Consider the following 15314-nt stretch of genomic DNA (forward strand, 5'->3'; position numbering starts at 1 on the left):
AAACACAGTTAAACAATGAAAATTTGAAATTATATGAGTAAGTATATTGTTATTTTGATCAAAGAGATGTGATTAATCTAAATACAATTAAACACATACATAAAAATACAAGTCATAGGTTAACATGGTCATGTTAAGTTCAGTAATATTTGATCTTTATCTAACCTTAGATATTAGTAAACCTAGATTTGAAAAAGAAAAAGCGAATCATATAAGAGTCCATTTGTAAATGGGTCAAGCAAGGTGAGTCCATCTCTACTTAGTCATTGGGTATAAACATGAATCTAATATGAAATAATCAATACATCATTGTACAAAATATACAAGAACATGAAATTATATTCAATACATGTTCGTTCTTCATCCCGTTATAATACAAACTGTGGGGTGATAAAAAAGAATAGAGGGAACCCAATTTTTTTGGGAATGGTGAGGTTCACTACTTCACTTCATTATATACAAATAAACAAAAAAAACATACCACCCACTCCTGTGACATAAAATTAAAGAAAAAAACAAAATAAAGAATATTTTTTTTCCATAGACATGGTATTTTATAACTACCCTCCAACACCATTATGGAGCTCCTTGCAATCATGTAAATCTTGATGGGCAGCATTAAACCTGCTGCGCCCTAAAATGACAAGAGTTAGCACCTTAGTTGCTTTAGGTCTTTCTATCTGGAGTACCAATGCCAAAAAACTCTTCTATCAAATTGGAAGTAGGTAACAAATCTATATTTGTATCCAAACGTGTTGAGTACCCAGGATAGCAATCTTCACCATTTTCTGGCTCCAACAAATAAATATACTCCACCTCATGGCTACACAAGTCAAGTTTGTCGGGCATGCATGGAGTTTGCTCACATATGAATTCCGTAGCTTGTGGAGCAGAGCTGGCATCTTGCAAACCATGAGAACAGCAAGACATGTCAATATTAGCATCGCACTCAAAGGACGTGCAAGAATCATCGTTGGCACTGAAATCGTCATTAAGAATCCCTTGAGTCCCATCAAGGTGCTGAATTGGATTGCTCCAACTCTCATTCTGTGAATTCGACTTGCATTTTGAGGACCTCTGATCAATCTCATCCCCTTCCTCAGTGATGCTTACCATATTATATCCAGCAAATTCATTGCCATCATCACTGTTACCATCATCTTCATCAGAGTAATCCAGGTTTTCTAAACGAACATCTTGATCATCAAGAGACTCGATACCAGAGTCATCTTCTGAATTTTCACAACCATAAAACTGTGGGTTACTTGTATCACATTCATCATTGTCACTGTCAATATCCAAAAATCTGGATCTGTTCTGAGCAGCCCTTCTCTGAAGTATAAAGACATTGAAGTAGAAGCTGACAATTTCCTTACTGGTTCGAGATGGGAATGCCGCTGATAAATGCTTCCAGAAATTTCTTCCCAATGATGCAGGATTGCCATAGACAACTTCATGAAAAACCTCCTCTTCTTCTTCACTCCATTTGAGTGCAATTTCCTCTCCCATGTCACAAAAGCCCAAGTTGATAAAATTCTCCATCCCAATAGTCTTCCTCATATTTTCCCGCGCTTCCCTAACATGATGTCGAACACATCTGATGGAGCCCTGATCCAGGCAGTTACATTCTGATTTACCATCTACACCCTTGTAACCCTTAGAAGAATAATGAAGGCTAGAGTCAGGCATTGGGAGCACAGAAGTGCCCATGAGTCTCTCTTCATTGTCATGAGCAGCATGATCAGGTACCAAACCAGAGGATGGACTGTCAACACTATATATGCCCAAATTTGGTATCTTATTCACTTTTCTACTCCAGACAGGAATAACAGCTTGATGATTTGGACCAATTGGAACCGGTTTTCTGGGGGAGCAATCGGGGGCTGAATATATGTCATCTAAAGGAGCATACGATTTCTGAGGAATATCAAATTCCAAACAGTCTGAAGAGACCGATGATAAAGATGTTGCCCCAGACCCAGCATCATCTTCGCTAGACCAGCTACCGAAGTGACCACTGGTCTGAACATTCATGTCACCAGCTGGAAGAGCTTCAGAGGCAGTGTCTGCTTGAATAGTATCATACCATTGAATATTGTAAAAGCCATCCTCATTGTGACCTTTATAATAAATTAAGAATATTTTTTATTATACATAAACTATCAGACAAAATACTTCAATCAGGCCAATGGCTACATAAACTAACCTGTTTGAAAAAGAGCAAACAGATTAAAATATATTATAAAAAACATTTACCACAAATAACACTTTTCACAAACGGATTGTCAGTTAGTGAAAGCAGTTCACTGTTGGACTCAAGACGTTTGGCATTGTTCAAAGAAAGTTCCTCAAATTCATTGACCTCAAGACATCTCTTATATCCCATTGTACTTCTGTCATAGAATAATTGAGTTAATATTCAAAAGCAACATTTCATTGGATAAATAATGGAATAAGATACAATGTTCTCTTAGGCTGCACATTTTAATTTACAGTGGCTAACCCTGTACATTGAAGTGCATCATGTAGAATGAACATGCATGCAGAAATGTAATGATTACAGTGCCAAAGGCCAAGGTGTCACATCAGATGACATTAGGAAATGAACTAATACTCATGTGAATATTGTTGTCGTTGAGCTTACTTAAAAAACAGACCACTGTGGCCTTGTCACTTGTCACAATTACAGTAAAAAACAAAATAAGCCATGCAAAACAAATTTCATTACAACCCAAATATTCAGTTAAGTACAGTAGAGACACCAATGAGGTTAAGATCCCACCCAAAAATATGTAAATAAAGTACATCAGGATATCAAAAACACACAACATCACAATCTACATGTAAAGAAACACAAATTAAACCCATGGCTACAAGAATAATAATAAAACTCTCAATTATTGTTAAAAAAATAATAACTGACAATAAAGCAGTGATAACAAACTATTCTCACCTTTCAAATTTTACACAGACCGCTAACGCAGAACTAAGTGGAACAGTTCAAGGTCAAACGAAATTCAAAACGCCTAAGTAGAGAGAATTTGGGCAATTAAGCTAGTTTCTCAACGCCTATGACTGTATTCCCAACTCAATTTCACGAAATAGAATAACCGAAAATTGAATTTCAAACCCTAACCCTATATTCCCAACACGCAGCAGAAATTATGAAATTAAAAACACAACGACAGCGAAAGTTTCATACAAGATGGAAAGGAATCAAACCCCTCAAATAATTTACAGAAATCCTCAAAAGTTTTGAAGATTGAAAAAATCGATTGAACAGAAACCCTAGATTCGTAAACGCGTACAGATATTATGTCAAATTGAGGCGAAATTATAGGTGAATATGAACAGGAGCTACCAAAATTAACGGAATACACACGACGAGAGGCGATTGTGAGGCCTTGAAGGACCAGATCGAAACCCTAACCCTAGAATACGATAACGATAATAAAAGGGGTGATTTTAGGATCAAACGGAAGGAGATAATGGGAATTGAACGAAATAGAAGCTGGATTCAAGAATTATTGACACCAATTAGAAAGATATTGAACATCGAAAAGGAAAAGATCGAAAGAAAACGACGATGAAGAACGGGTTACGGTTCGTGCTTTTGTAAACAAAATGTGCCGAATTAAAAATCGGGTTGCGATGTTCTATTGGATTGGGCCTCCAATATCCGAAACCAGCCCAGTTGTTCTAAGCACAATATTCGTGTTTTTTTAAATAAAAACACCTTTAAAAAAAGGCTTCATTGCAGTGTTGTTAGAACCGGACCAGACGGTCCGACTGGTTTGACCGCTAACCGGACTTGAAAACAGTTCTGGTTTGCTATCTTAACCGAATAAGAGTTCGACCGCTTTGAACCGAAAAAAATCCGGTCCGACCATGTTAAACCGTTTAAACTGGATTAACCCGGGAAGTAAACCGGACGGCTCACTTAAAAATATAAAAAATGGGACAATGTTCTAATATTTTGTTTTACTACGGTCCAAAAAAATAAAGAAGTATTATTTCAATATAATTATACATAATTATTAATATATAAAGTTTTACATTTATATATGACTATATATTCATAAATAAAAATTATTAATTTTGTACGAAATCACGCGGTCAGACCGGACGGTTTAACCGTTTAAACCGATTAAACCTAATACGGGATCTCTGCCGGTTTGACGTCCGGCTCGGGTTTCACAACACTGCTTCATTGATTTATTTTGCCATTCTTGTTGTGCCATTTAGTTGGATCTATTTTTATGATAGACTTGTCTAAAGACACATGTTTAGATATACCTGATAAAATTTTAATATACATTATAAATTTAATTTTAAATAAAAATTAAATATAAATGATAACACAAAAAAATAAATATATTTATCTTCAATTATGGCATGTTATATGTCCGCATATAAATTTTTGTCCTATTTTAATATTATGAAATTTAGTGCATTAACTTTCTATGCGGTCAGTCCCTCTCTCTACAAGTTACTAAATAAAATTCATATAACAAGAATAGTAAAATGTTGATAAATATATTAAAAAGAGTAACACCCTGAGTTTTAGTGAAATTACATAAACCATTCCTCACTTTTCTAAACTTACACAAATCTCCACTAGTTTTATACTTTTCATTACACTGACCACCCCTGTATAATAATTAAGTGTAATTTTTTAAACAAAAAATGTGATAAATGCAATTAAGTTAAACAAAACATGATATATTGTGTAGACAAGTCTAAATAATATACAAATCAATATATCTTTATTATTTTTTGTTCGTTAAACTTCATTATAAGAGTGATTTAAACAATATTTCTTTATAATTGTTGATACATTTTGTAACAAAAAAATAATAAATATTCATTTATTTGTATATTATTTAGACCTGTCTACACAATATATCATGTTTTGTTTAACTTAATTGCATTTATCACATTTTTTGTTTAAAAGATTACACTTATTTCTTATACAGGGGTGATGGGTAATGAAAGTACAAAACTATGGGAGGTTTGTGTAAGTTTAGAAGAGTGAGGGGTGGTTTGTGTAATTTCACTAAAACTCAGGGGTTGTCAGTATAATTTACTCTATTAAAAAATGATATGTAGAGAGTATGCAGGTTAACACTTAACATTAATAACAATCCTAACATAGACACTATCAATGTGCTACTTATATGTTATTATTGGATTCACATGTATTGTATTAGGATAAATATTATAAGTTTCGATTTTTATGAATGATACTAATTAAAATGTTAGTCATGTATAAGTATATAAAAGTTTGGTTCGATTTTTGGTATAATTAAGTGACTGAACCAAATATAAAGATATGATTTAGTTCACCTCAATTAACCACAAATTTTATTGCAGGAATTAAACAACTCGTGAATAGTTTGGTTTGGTTCCATGATTTTCATGTTGTTGTTTTTTTAAATCTTATATCAATTGAATGTTCAAAATGTTACAATAGACATTGTTTGTCAATAAAAGGAAAAACATTACTATTATTATCATAAAATACAAATCGTAAATAAATGAGTAAACAAATTGAAACTCATAATTATTTGTTACATATAGAACAATTATTTAATTTAGGAAAAAAAGATTGAGCACATATACAATGCTACAATCCACAATTGGTGATATATATATATATATATATATATATATATATATATATATATATATATATAACAATATAATCATGATTAATAACATATATGACAATTTAGTAACATATATGTCAATTAGTACTAACACATATAAAATTATAATTTACAATTATTAACATATAATAATAATACATGTGCAACATTTTATTATATATGTTAGTTTCAAACTTAATATCATGAAAGTTACAAGATATATTCCAAATCACCAAGACAGTGAGCAGTAGCATATATATCACCAACATGATAACAATTTTAATAACATATATATAACACTAACATAATAATAATTTAGTAACATATAACACTATAATTCACATACAATTGATAATTTAAGCAAAAATTGGTTGAATAATTAAAACAACAATACACCATTATTTATTACTATTTATTTCCTTAATATGTGTTTTGTTCCACTGATTCCTAAATTTCTAAAATCATGAATCAAATCGAATATAAATAGTTCCTTAAAAAAATAACTAAATCGAATCATGAAACTGAATTGAACCATATTTCATGGTTTGGTTCAATTCAGTTCCTCCAATTTTATGGTTTAAACCATAATTATTTATACTCCTAGTCATGCAGCCCTATGTTCCTTACTGTGTTGTGGGTGAAAAAAAATAAGATATTGAACCTCCCTACTTTTTCCAACCTCTAGAGTTAAACTAGTAGGTTACCCATGCATTTGCACATATGATAGTGTATTTTGCATGAATTTATTTATAGAATGAAAGTATAATTTGTTAATAAAAATGTTTTTAAGGGTTACCTCATAAAAGATTACATTTATATATTTGATTGTTGGTATAGAGTTATTGATGATTGAGATATTGTCGAACCTGTTATATTAAATAATTGTTATGAAGAAAAGTTTGGAAGAGAAAAATAGTTGTTGATGAATGACATACTCATATTGTAGGAAAAATAGAGAAAAAACTCTATTTACCAAGTATTTATCTATGTACGGATTAATAATCGTACTTGGAAAAAGAGACATAAAAGAGCATAAACAAATAGCATGTATTTAAGAAAAATCGCATAGGTTGCTCCATCCTAGCTATGTAAGTAAAAATTGTAGAATATAAAGTTATAAAAAACTCAAGATCAACAATTTGAAGTGATAAATTGTTAAAATATCCAATTTCAAGTAATCAACCATACAACTTGTAGAAGTACAAACTAAAAAAATCAAGAATATAAGTCTTACTTTAGCATATAAAAGCATTAAAAAATAGCACCACATGCATCCTTTTGATCATTTCTTAAAGAATGTAAGAAAATGATTTTACTCATCTTTTAAAGTCTAAAAAATAACTTAAAAATGACCAAATAACTAATATGTCTTATTTATTGATTTATTCGCACTAAAATTGTATGAAGTATAAAGAGTCTTTTATACATTTGAGTTTTTCTAATGCATTGAGTTAGCCAACTATACAATAGGTAGAAGTATAAAATAAAATATTAACAATATAAGCATGAGGAAATATTTCTTATTGTGTTCAGTTAGCATTTTCCCTAAACAAAAATCACCCAACTGTTAGTATATTTAGTTGGAAATAAGAGTAAACTCATATACAACAATCTCAAACATCAAGTTATAGATAGCAATAACAACAACATATAGAGAAAATTAATCTCTTTTTTCACCAAATCCCTAGGAAAAATACTTAAATAAACGATAAGGTTCCTAGCAACCCTTACCAATGAGAAAAAAACTATGTTTAATCCTAAGCTAGAAGGAATAATGGATTGAGATAAAAAAAACTTGGTCATAGCTTTAAAGTAATATTGCAAGGCTAAAATTAGAAATTTATTGATAATTTATTCTATTTGTATGCGAGTGACTTAACCAAAAAATAAATACTTGCTATTTGCATAAAAAACTACTTGCTAAGATTTTTCCTTCGGTTTTAGTGTAGACATATAAGTAAACAAATAATGACTTAAATCATGTTATGTGTTGTTTAAAGTGCTATGAATTGTTGAAGTAATATTAAACATGTTTACATACCCTATGAATACTGCACTATCTAGATTATCATGAATGCACTCAAGGAATTCTCTATGAATATTGTTTTGGATGTTAATCCAAGTAAGTCAAGTATCTATTTTGAAAGTATAAAGAATGATGAATAATATTACAGGTTTTCAAGTTTTTTAATTTTCATTGTCACTCTTTAGTTGCCAAAATTGCTCGTAAAGTCAGATCATGGGTAAGTGGGATTCTACCCAACATGGGTATATATAAGTTGATTAATTCAATGCCACTAACATTATACCGTTAATGGGCTAGAATTTTTATAATTCTTAAAGTTGTTTTTATATTTATTGAAAGAAATTGCAAAGTGTCATTTCAGGGCAAAAATAAATTTGCATATATTTTTTCTTCAATAGTCATTTTGACTTAAATGAATTAATGAATAGTAACTCAAGGCAATAGCATACTACTCTCCTCCAACAGATAGCTTGGCATAGAACAATTAATAACAATCTAAGGTATGATCAATACTTCAAGACGAGTTGGGTTGAGTGTTGACTCCAAGCATACAACTTCAAAACATCAAGACAACCTGATTACATTCCATTTGTAAACTCTTCAAAAGATATTAAAAAATATGAACTATTTTTTTTGCTATTTAAGTAAATGTATAACATGATTTTATTACTCATAAGAGTAACTAATACATAACAGAATTCATAAGAAGAATACATAACATAGACAAAACAAATAACATTATTAATGTTTAATCATAGTATTGTAAAAAATAGAATATAATTGGTAGTCTAGCAACTTAAATATGTATAGCATAATTTTAATTTTTGTAAGAAGAATTAATACATAACAAAATTTGAAAGAGGAAGACATAGCATAAGCAAAACAAAGAACATGATTAATGCTTAACCGTAACATTGTCAGAAATAGAAGAAAATTGGTAGTATAAAATAAAAATTCAACAATATATAATAAACTTAAGTATGTGATAATATTACCATAAGGAAAATAATAACTTATTGTTGATGAAATGTAAATGTAGTGTACATCGTATGCATCGTGGTATGAAAGAGCACCTATATTGAGCATAGTCTGTAGATGTAGACTGTAGTCTATGATTCTCTTGACTTCACCAAATTCTGCTTAAATGATTGTGAGTTACTTGTTCATAGTTAGAGATTTCAGTGAATATTAAGAATATATAGAGCATAGTTAGAGATGAACCTACCTTTTTTAATATATATAGTAATATATAATTTTTTTTTGTAGAAACAGAAGCATAAAATTGGATAAATAAATAGCAAGTATTTAGGAAAGAAAATGCAAAACTTACTTAGATGATATTGATGTGAAGAAAAGAATAGAGAAAGAGGATGACATGCTAAAAGGAGCAAGTTTATTGATCAATGCAGAATAAAACATTAATTGTTATCAAATGTTATTTGTGCCTTACATATGTGTCCATAATAAAGTCTCGGCACCCGATTCTCTTAGGACATAGAAAACTAATTGTTCTCATGCAAGTGAAAAAGTGTTTCAAAATTTTGCACATATTTCCTACACTTACTCTAGAAAAATGAGGTTTGTTCTATTCATAAAGTTTATTGAATGGTTTCAAATCCTAGAAAGCATAATGAACACATTCCATGTATAAAAATGGGAAAGATGTAATGTCTTCAACTCAACAATATAGAAGATACCAAAAGTAGAAAGCTCATTATCAAATTATATAATTGTCATCATGTTGTTGGGTATGTAAAAACTCATAATCTTTGTTAGTAAATTTTGAACTAATAAAGTAAGAAAAAATATTGATATAGAAAAAATGATAAAAATAAATTCACTGTGAGAAACAAAAGACTCAAAGTACATACACACTGAAAATAATACAGAAGTTCCAAATAAGTTGTAATGGGAAATCACTCAAAATTTGTTATCTTGAACTCAAAAAGCAGGAAATAAGCTTCATGGAGGAAAAATGCCAAAAATGTTAACTTTTCAGGTAAAAATGTTGAACTAAAAAATTAACAAATAAGTACACTAAAAATGTTATCAACAACATGAGAGTAACATGCATATCCAAAATAACACCAAAATTATTATCTTGAACTAAAAAAGCAAGATAACATTTTCATGGAGCAAAAATTAACAAAAAATATTAACTTTTCAGATAAAAAATGTTTTTAATAACACCAAAATAACATGCATACCCAAGATAACACTAAGAAGTTCGAAATAAGTTATGAGGAGAAATCATACCTCACAATCTAGAATCCACGGGTCAAGAAGAAACGGTGAAACAGAAAAAATTGAGGAAGAAGAATGTTCATATTGGAAATGGAGAGATCAGTCATTGTTCTGTTTTCACTCAATGTTCAACATTGATCATGAAATGCAATGTCCCCAACCTTTAGAAATTTCCCAATTTTCTGAATCAGGTTCAGGAAAATGTCAATAACGTCTTACATTACCTCCACTTGAAACTAATCCAGATAAAGATAATCATAAAATAGACAATAATTCTGAAGTCCAACCATATCCAGAAACACCAAATCTCGAAATGAAATGCTCAATATATATAATCTTCTAATCATATTGTGACATAGAGCCATATTCCCTAAGATGCTAGCAATCTAATATAAGGTTTCAAAATGAAATCAAAGTGTCAACACCCAACAACATAGAGAAACTGAAACAAAGACTTGTCCACTTAATCACAATCTTAAATTTTTAGGATCTAATTTAACATGAGAAATGTTAAACACACATAAAACTTAAACCACAATCATTCAAACATTTCATCAAACACTTTAGGATCATTAACATAAAAATGACAAAATGAGAAAATACATTGGGCCATCATTTGCCACAGTTGAAGCAACGAATGAATTTGAAAGGAAGACATTTTCTTACCCTAAACAGAAAACTCATTGTTATTTTATTCTTCTATTCATCCATACTATAAAAAAAGTTGTATTAATGGTACCATAAAAATTAGAAAGTAATCCTGATAATGATAGACACAAAATAGACAATAATTCTAAAGTCCAAAAACACCAAATTTTGAAATGAAATGCTCAATAATTACAAACAACATATGATTAGCAATTGGTCTAATTACAAAATAATCAATAATTCGTAGACTAATGCTTTTTATCCATTTTTCCTTTTGTATATCAAATTAGAGGTGTGCCGACAAACAATTGAACATAAATAATGATTATTGTATACGACTTTTGTAACATCAGTCCTATATAAAAAAATTAGATAATGAAACAAAAGTGTGTCATATACTAACAATCTTCGTATCATATTCTGATATAGAGTTATGTCCCTAAGATGCTAACAATCTAATAATAAGCTTTTAAAATGAAATCAAAGTATCAACACCCAACAACATAGAGATACTCAAACAAAAACTTCTGTAATTAATAACAATCTCAAATTTTTAGGATCTTATTTAATATAAGAAATGTTAAACACACATAAAACTTAAACCACAACCATCCAGACATTTCATCAAACTCCTTAGGCTCATTAACATAAAAATGACAAAATGTGAAAATACTTTGAAACAATATTTGCTTCAGTTGGAGCAGTGAATGAATTTGAGTGGAAGGCATTTTATGTTTACCTTTATTAGAGTTAAGAAGCTGAAAGTAACCTTTTTTGACCAACCTCAAAAAAAATGATTTCTCTCTCTAACATTTGAACTCTGACCATCTCACGACGTTTCCATACAAATCAGGGTACTCCAGTGGTGACTTTGGTGAAGGAGGTGACAGTGAAGGAATAGAAGAATACATAATGGGAGTGGCCATTAAAAACTTTCAGTTAAGAAAAAGAGAGAGAGATGAAGAAATGAAATGTAAGTAATATAAATCACTCATTGTTATGTTTATAAGAAAAAAATCATACTTGTGAAAACTCATACTGTGATGATAACAAAGGTTGGGTGAGTGAGATAATATAAATATAAGATGTTGTAAGAAAAATCATACGTGTGAATGAAAAGTCCATTGATTGTTTTCACGGATGAAGAAATTGTTACTATGATTGTAACGCCCCTAAAATTACTCCAAAAATATTGCTAAAAAAATGAGTATTTTGTTTTTTTATAATGATGTCATATAAAATTTATTTCCTTATATTCGTTTCATTTTCGGAAAATCATTTTAAGTAACATACATTGCAGAAAATAAAAAAACACCATTACTTAAAGGTAATAAAAATATAACTCAATATAACTTTGAATCATACTTCATTTAATAACGGAAAATATCTGTACAAAATACAAGGCAGAAGAAATATACGCCCAAACTAAAATTACACAAAAGGCTGAGACATCCAGCACATCAAAAAGTACTCTACACAAATCTAAGTCGCAAGGGCTTGTGTGGGTGTGCCGATCTCCCTCAATCCTCCATGCCCCCTCTTGGGACATTGAGAAGTGGTAACTTCGAATTCTCATAGAACAATCCATCTGAACAAAACGCGACCCAAAGACAAACAGAAAGAAGAGGTAGTAAGACATCTAATGAATATTACTCATTGACGGCATGGAATTACACGAAATATCACATCCAGACAGACACACATAATAAACACAATATATACATCACATATAAAAATGCACAATGATGAATGATGTTATAATATCAGATTATGAGGATCAAAGTCCACAATCTCAATGTATGAATGTTATGCTTGTTTCATTCATCCTTTCATCAATATCCTCCCAATATACTATTCAGAAATAACCAAGAGTACAGGTCCCATAACAAGCCGATTTGAACGCACCAAAATATTCCTCGGAAGGATATATGATCGATTTGTTCTGAAAAACTGTCCATTTCAGAACGGTGTCATATCAAACACTTTCTGGGCATCCCTCTCATTGATCCTGATTGCAAAGAGGGGTTGTCAGAGATCATCTAGTTTGTGTTGTGAGAACTGTCCAATCCAACGGAGCACCTCATCCAGGAATACAAGGGACTCGTCTCACCTAGGCTCACCCTCGAGACTTTGCTGACCAACCACCGCCATCGTCGTCCTTCTCAACATCTCGGGGCTCGCTCGTCTCCCGTAAATTTCCTCTCCACTACTTCATTATCCATAATGAATATGCACACTAACCGAGGTTAGCCGATTAAATCTTTTAATCATTATTTTATATGATCAGCCCAACCTAAGACATTTCCCAAAGGGATGCTTCATGTGGGACTCGATCTTACGTCATCACGTAAAAGAGGAATAACATCCTTACCACTACGAACCATCACTGAATATCCTGGACGACCACATGGCAAAGCCTCTTATGGTGAGACGACCTCACTGCATGGTATGATGTAATCCATTTTGGGCATTGCCTTAATCATGACATCACAGTCGAAAACCTTGCCCTAAATAGGCGCAAGAACAAAGGTACTTGTATAAGTTTGTCAATTTTGGGCACCAGACTCAATCATCTGAGTCTTGGTCTTTCCCAAGTGTAAATACACTTCACACCCAAGCTAGGGCTATTTCCTAAGCAATCAAACAATTAGAAACAATAAAAAATATTGTATGTCTCTCGCTCAAGCGAGACACTATCCCTCAAGCGACGAACTCATCAAAACAAGTGTCGCTCAAGCGACAAACTCATCAAAATAGACTCAATTCTCTTCCTGATTCTCGCCCAAGCGAGGGACTGTCGCTCAAGCGACAAATCCATCAAAAATTGGTCAAAATACATGTCTGGTTTGTGCTCGGACGAAATATGGCCGCTCGAGCGCCAAAAACACGCAAAACGGGCCCTATGGCCCTCGCCTTTAACAAATCAATTCCTTACTTTTATTGCTTTCAAGAATTTCATATAGTTATTTACCTTTACAACTTCTTGATGGAAAACATGTCATTAGGCTCTCGTATATATGAGAGTTATCGTTCAGACGACTTAAAAAGAAGTCATGTCTGTATGGAGCCCTCTCGCTCCAGCGAGAGCTGTCTCGCTCAAGCGAGGGCACATCCATTTTTGAGGCATTTGTGGATTAAGCGAGAGTTGTCTCGCTTAAGCGAGAACACAATCAGTTCTCTTGGTGCCTATTTTAGCTCAAGCGAGAGCTGTCTCGCCCCGAGCTAAAACATTCGTTTTCTCTATACACTTCTCGCTCAAGCGAGAGCTGTGTTATCGTTCAGACGACTTAAAAAGAAGTCATGTCTGTATGGAGCCCTCTCGCTCAAGCGAGGACACATCCACTTTTGAGGCATTTGTGGCTTAAACGAGAGGTGTCTCGCTTAAGCGAGAAAACAATCAGTTCTCTTGGTGCCTATTTTAGCTCAAGCGAGAGCTAAAACATTCATTTTCTCTAGACACTTCTCGCTCAAGCGAGAGCTGTGTTATTATTCAGACGACTTAAAAAGAAGTCATGTGTGTATGGAGCCCTCTCGTTCAAGCGAGAGCTGTCTCGCTCAAGCGAGGGCACATCCATTTTTGACTTAAGCGAGAAAACAATCAGTTCTCTTGGTACCTATTTTAGCTCAAGCGAGAGTTGTCTCGCCCCGAGCTAAAACATTCATTTTCTCTAGACACTTCTCGCTCAAGCGAGAACTGTCTTGCTCAAGCGAGAAGAGCCTGATTATCATTTAATTACTTTTCTCAAGGAAAATATTTCTCATTTATATCACATGTTTTTAAACCTTGAATTTATTAATTATCACATACATATCATTCCCATAATAATCATTCAAACATTATAATTCAATAGTAAATATGGTATTTGCATATATAAACATAACATAAATCGGTATAAGAAATATTGTTGTACTTAATCCAAACAAACAAGCAATTGATTAAGTACAAGCTTTCTTAATACTCAAGACAACTCCAAACTTGTGAGGGAGTTTGGGCTACTAGATCAAAACTCTCCACTGTTTTCGATCCTAATGCATTTTAGTTTCTCGAATGGTGTTGCTTCATGGATAACTACCACAATACTTGATATTTTTAGCTATCCTAAAGATACAACTTAAGAAAGTGTACATACAAAATCCATGCACACAAATATTTGATTAAGTACGGTTTTTCTTAATACACAAATATAACTCCAAACTTTTGAGATAGTTTAGAAGATCCGGGTGTCATATTCGGACACCATTATGTCACGATGTATTCTCCCCACCTGAGTGTGTCGGGTCGTTAGGTTCTCTGTTTGCAGGTGAGCTTACTTGATCTGATCTCCTCTCGAACTCTTCATTACGCCAAAATAACATTAATTAGTTAACTGACGATAATAATTATTCTTACGAAATAATTTTTTACGCGAAGATAAAACTTGCGATTTAAAATGAATTTAATTGCTTTCGTCCATCCGATTCAAGGTTGAATATCCTTGAATCATCATTTGTCATTGAAAGTCTTACAATCAAATAACACTTTTTAAAGTAAGATTTTAAATAAAACTTATACCGAAATTATGTCGTAATCTGTGGATATAGACCATGCTAGTTCCCAGGAAAGAGAGGTGGGTCGTAAAGACACCTTTAAATACCAAGTCTTTCCTTAGACAGAACCTTTCTAGACATGTATTCCCACTTCACTACATTTTTCCGATAATTCATAAATCTTATTTTTTGTAAATAAAACATTTTTACTAAAACTAACC

General features: G+C 32.0%; 1 protein-coding gene across 2 annotated transcripts; it reads right to left on the reverse strand.

The window, feature by feature from the left end:
• LOC109333117 lies at positions 322-3615 on the reverse strand. Of its 2 annotated transcripts, XM_019568400.1 has the most exons (3): positions 2954-3615; positions 2257-2393; positions 322-2120 (listed from the first exon to the last, which is right to left on the reverse strand). In XM_019568400.1, the coding sequence occupies exons 2-3, from the start codon at positions 2384-2386 to the stop codon at positions 667-669; spliced, it is 1584 nt and encodes a 527-aa protein (XP_019423945.1). In that variant the 5' UTR covers positions 2387-2393; positions 2954-3615; the 3' UTR covers positions 322-666. The 2 variants fall into 2 exon arrangements, with proteins under 2 accessions (XP_019423945.1, XP_019423946.1); XM_019568401.1 differs by lacking the exon at positions 2954-3615 and having other exon boundaries at positions 2257-2522.

This window comes from Lupinus angustifolius, chromosome LG18 (genome assembly GCF_001865875.1).
Source record: "Lupinus angustifolius cultivar Tanjil chromosome LG18, LupAngTanjil_v1.0, whole genome shotgun sequence".
Taxonomy (NCBI): Eukaryota; Viridiplantae; Streptophyta; class Magnoliopsida; order Fabales; family Fabaceae; genus Lupinus; species Lupinus angustifolius.

What these genes read in the sequence shown, in the direction of transcription:
- LOC109333117 (XM_019568400.1), bottom strand. Translation starts at nt 2,386, where the DNA reads ATGGGATATAAGAGATGTCTTGAGGTCAATGAATTTGAGGAACTTTCT. An exon ending in TGTGAAAAGTGTTATTTGTG is followed by an intron (nt 2,121 to 2,256) that starts GTAAATGTTTTT and finishes TTTATTATAAAG; the next exon opens with GTCACAATGAGGATGGCTTT.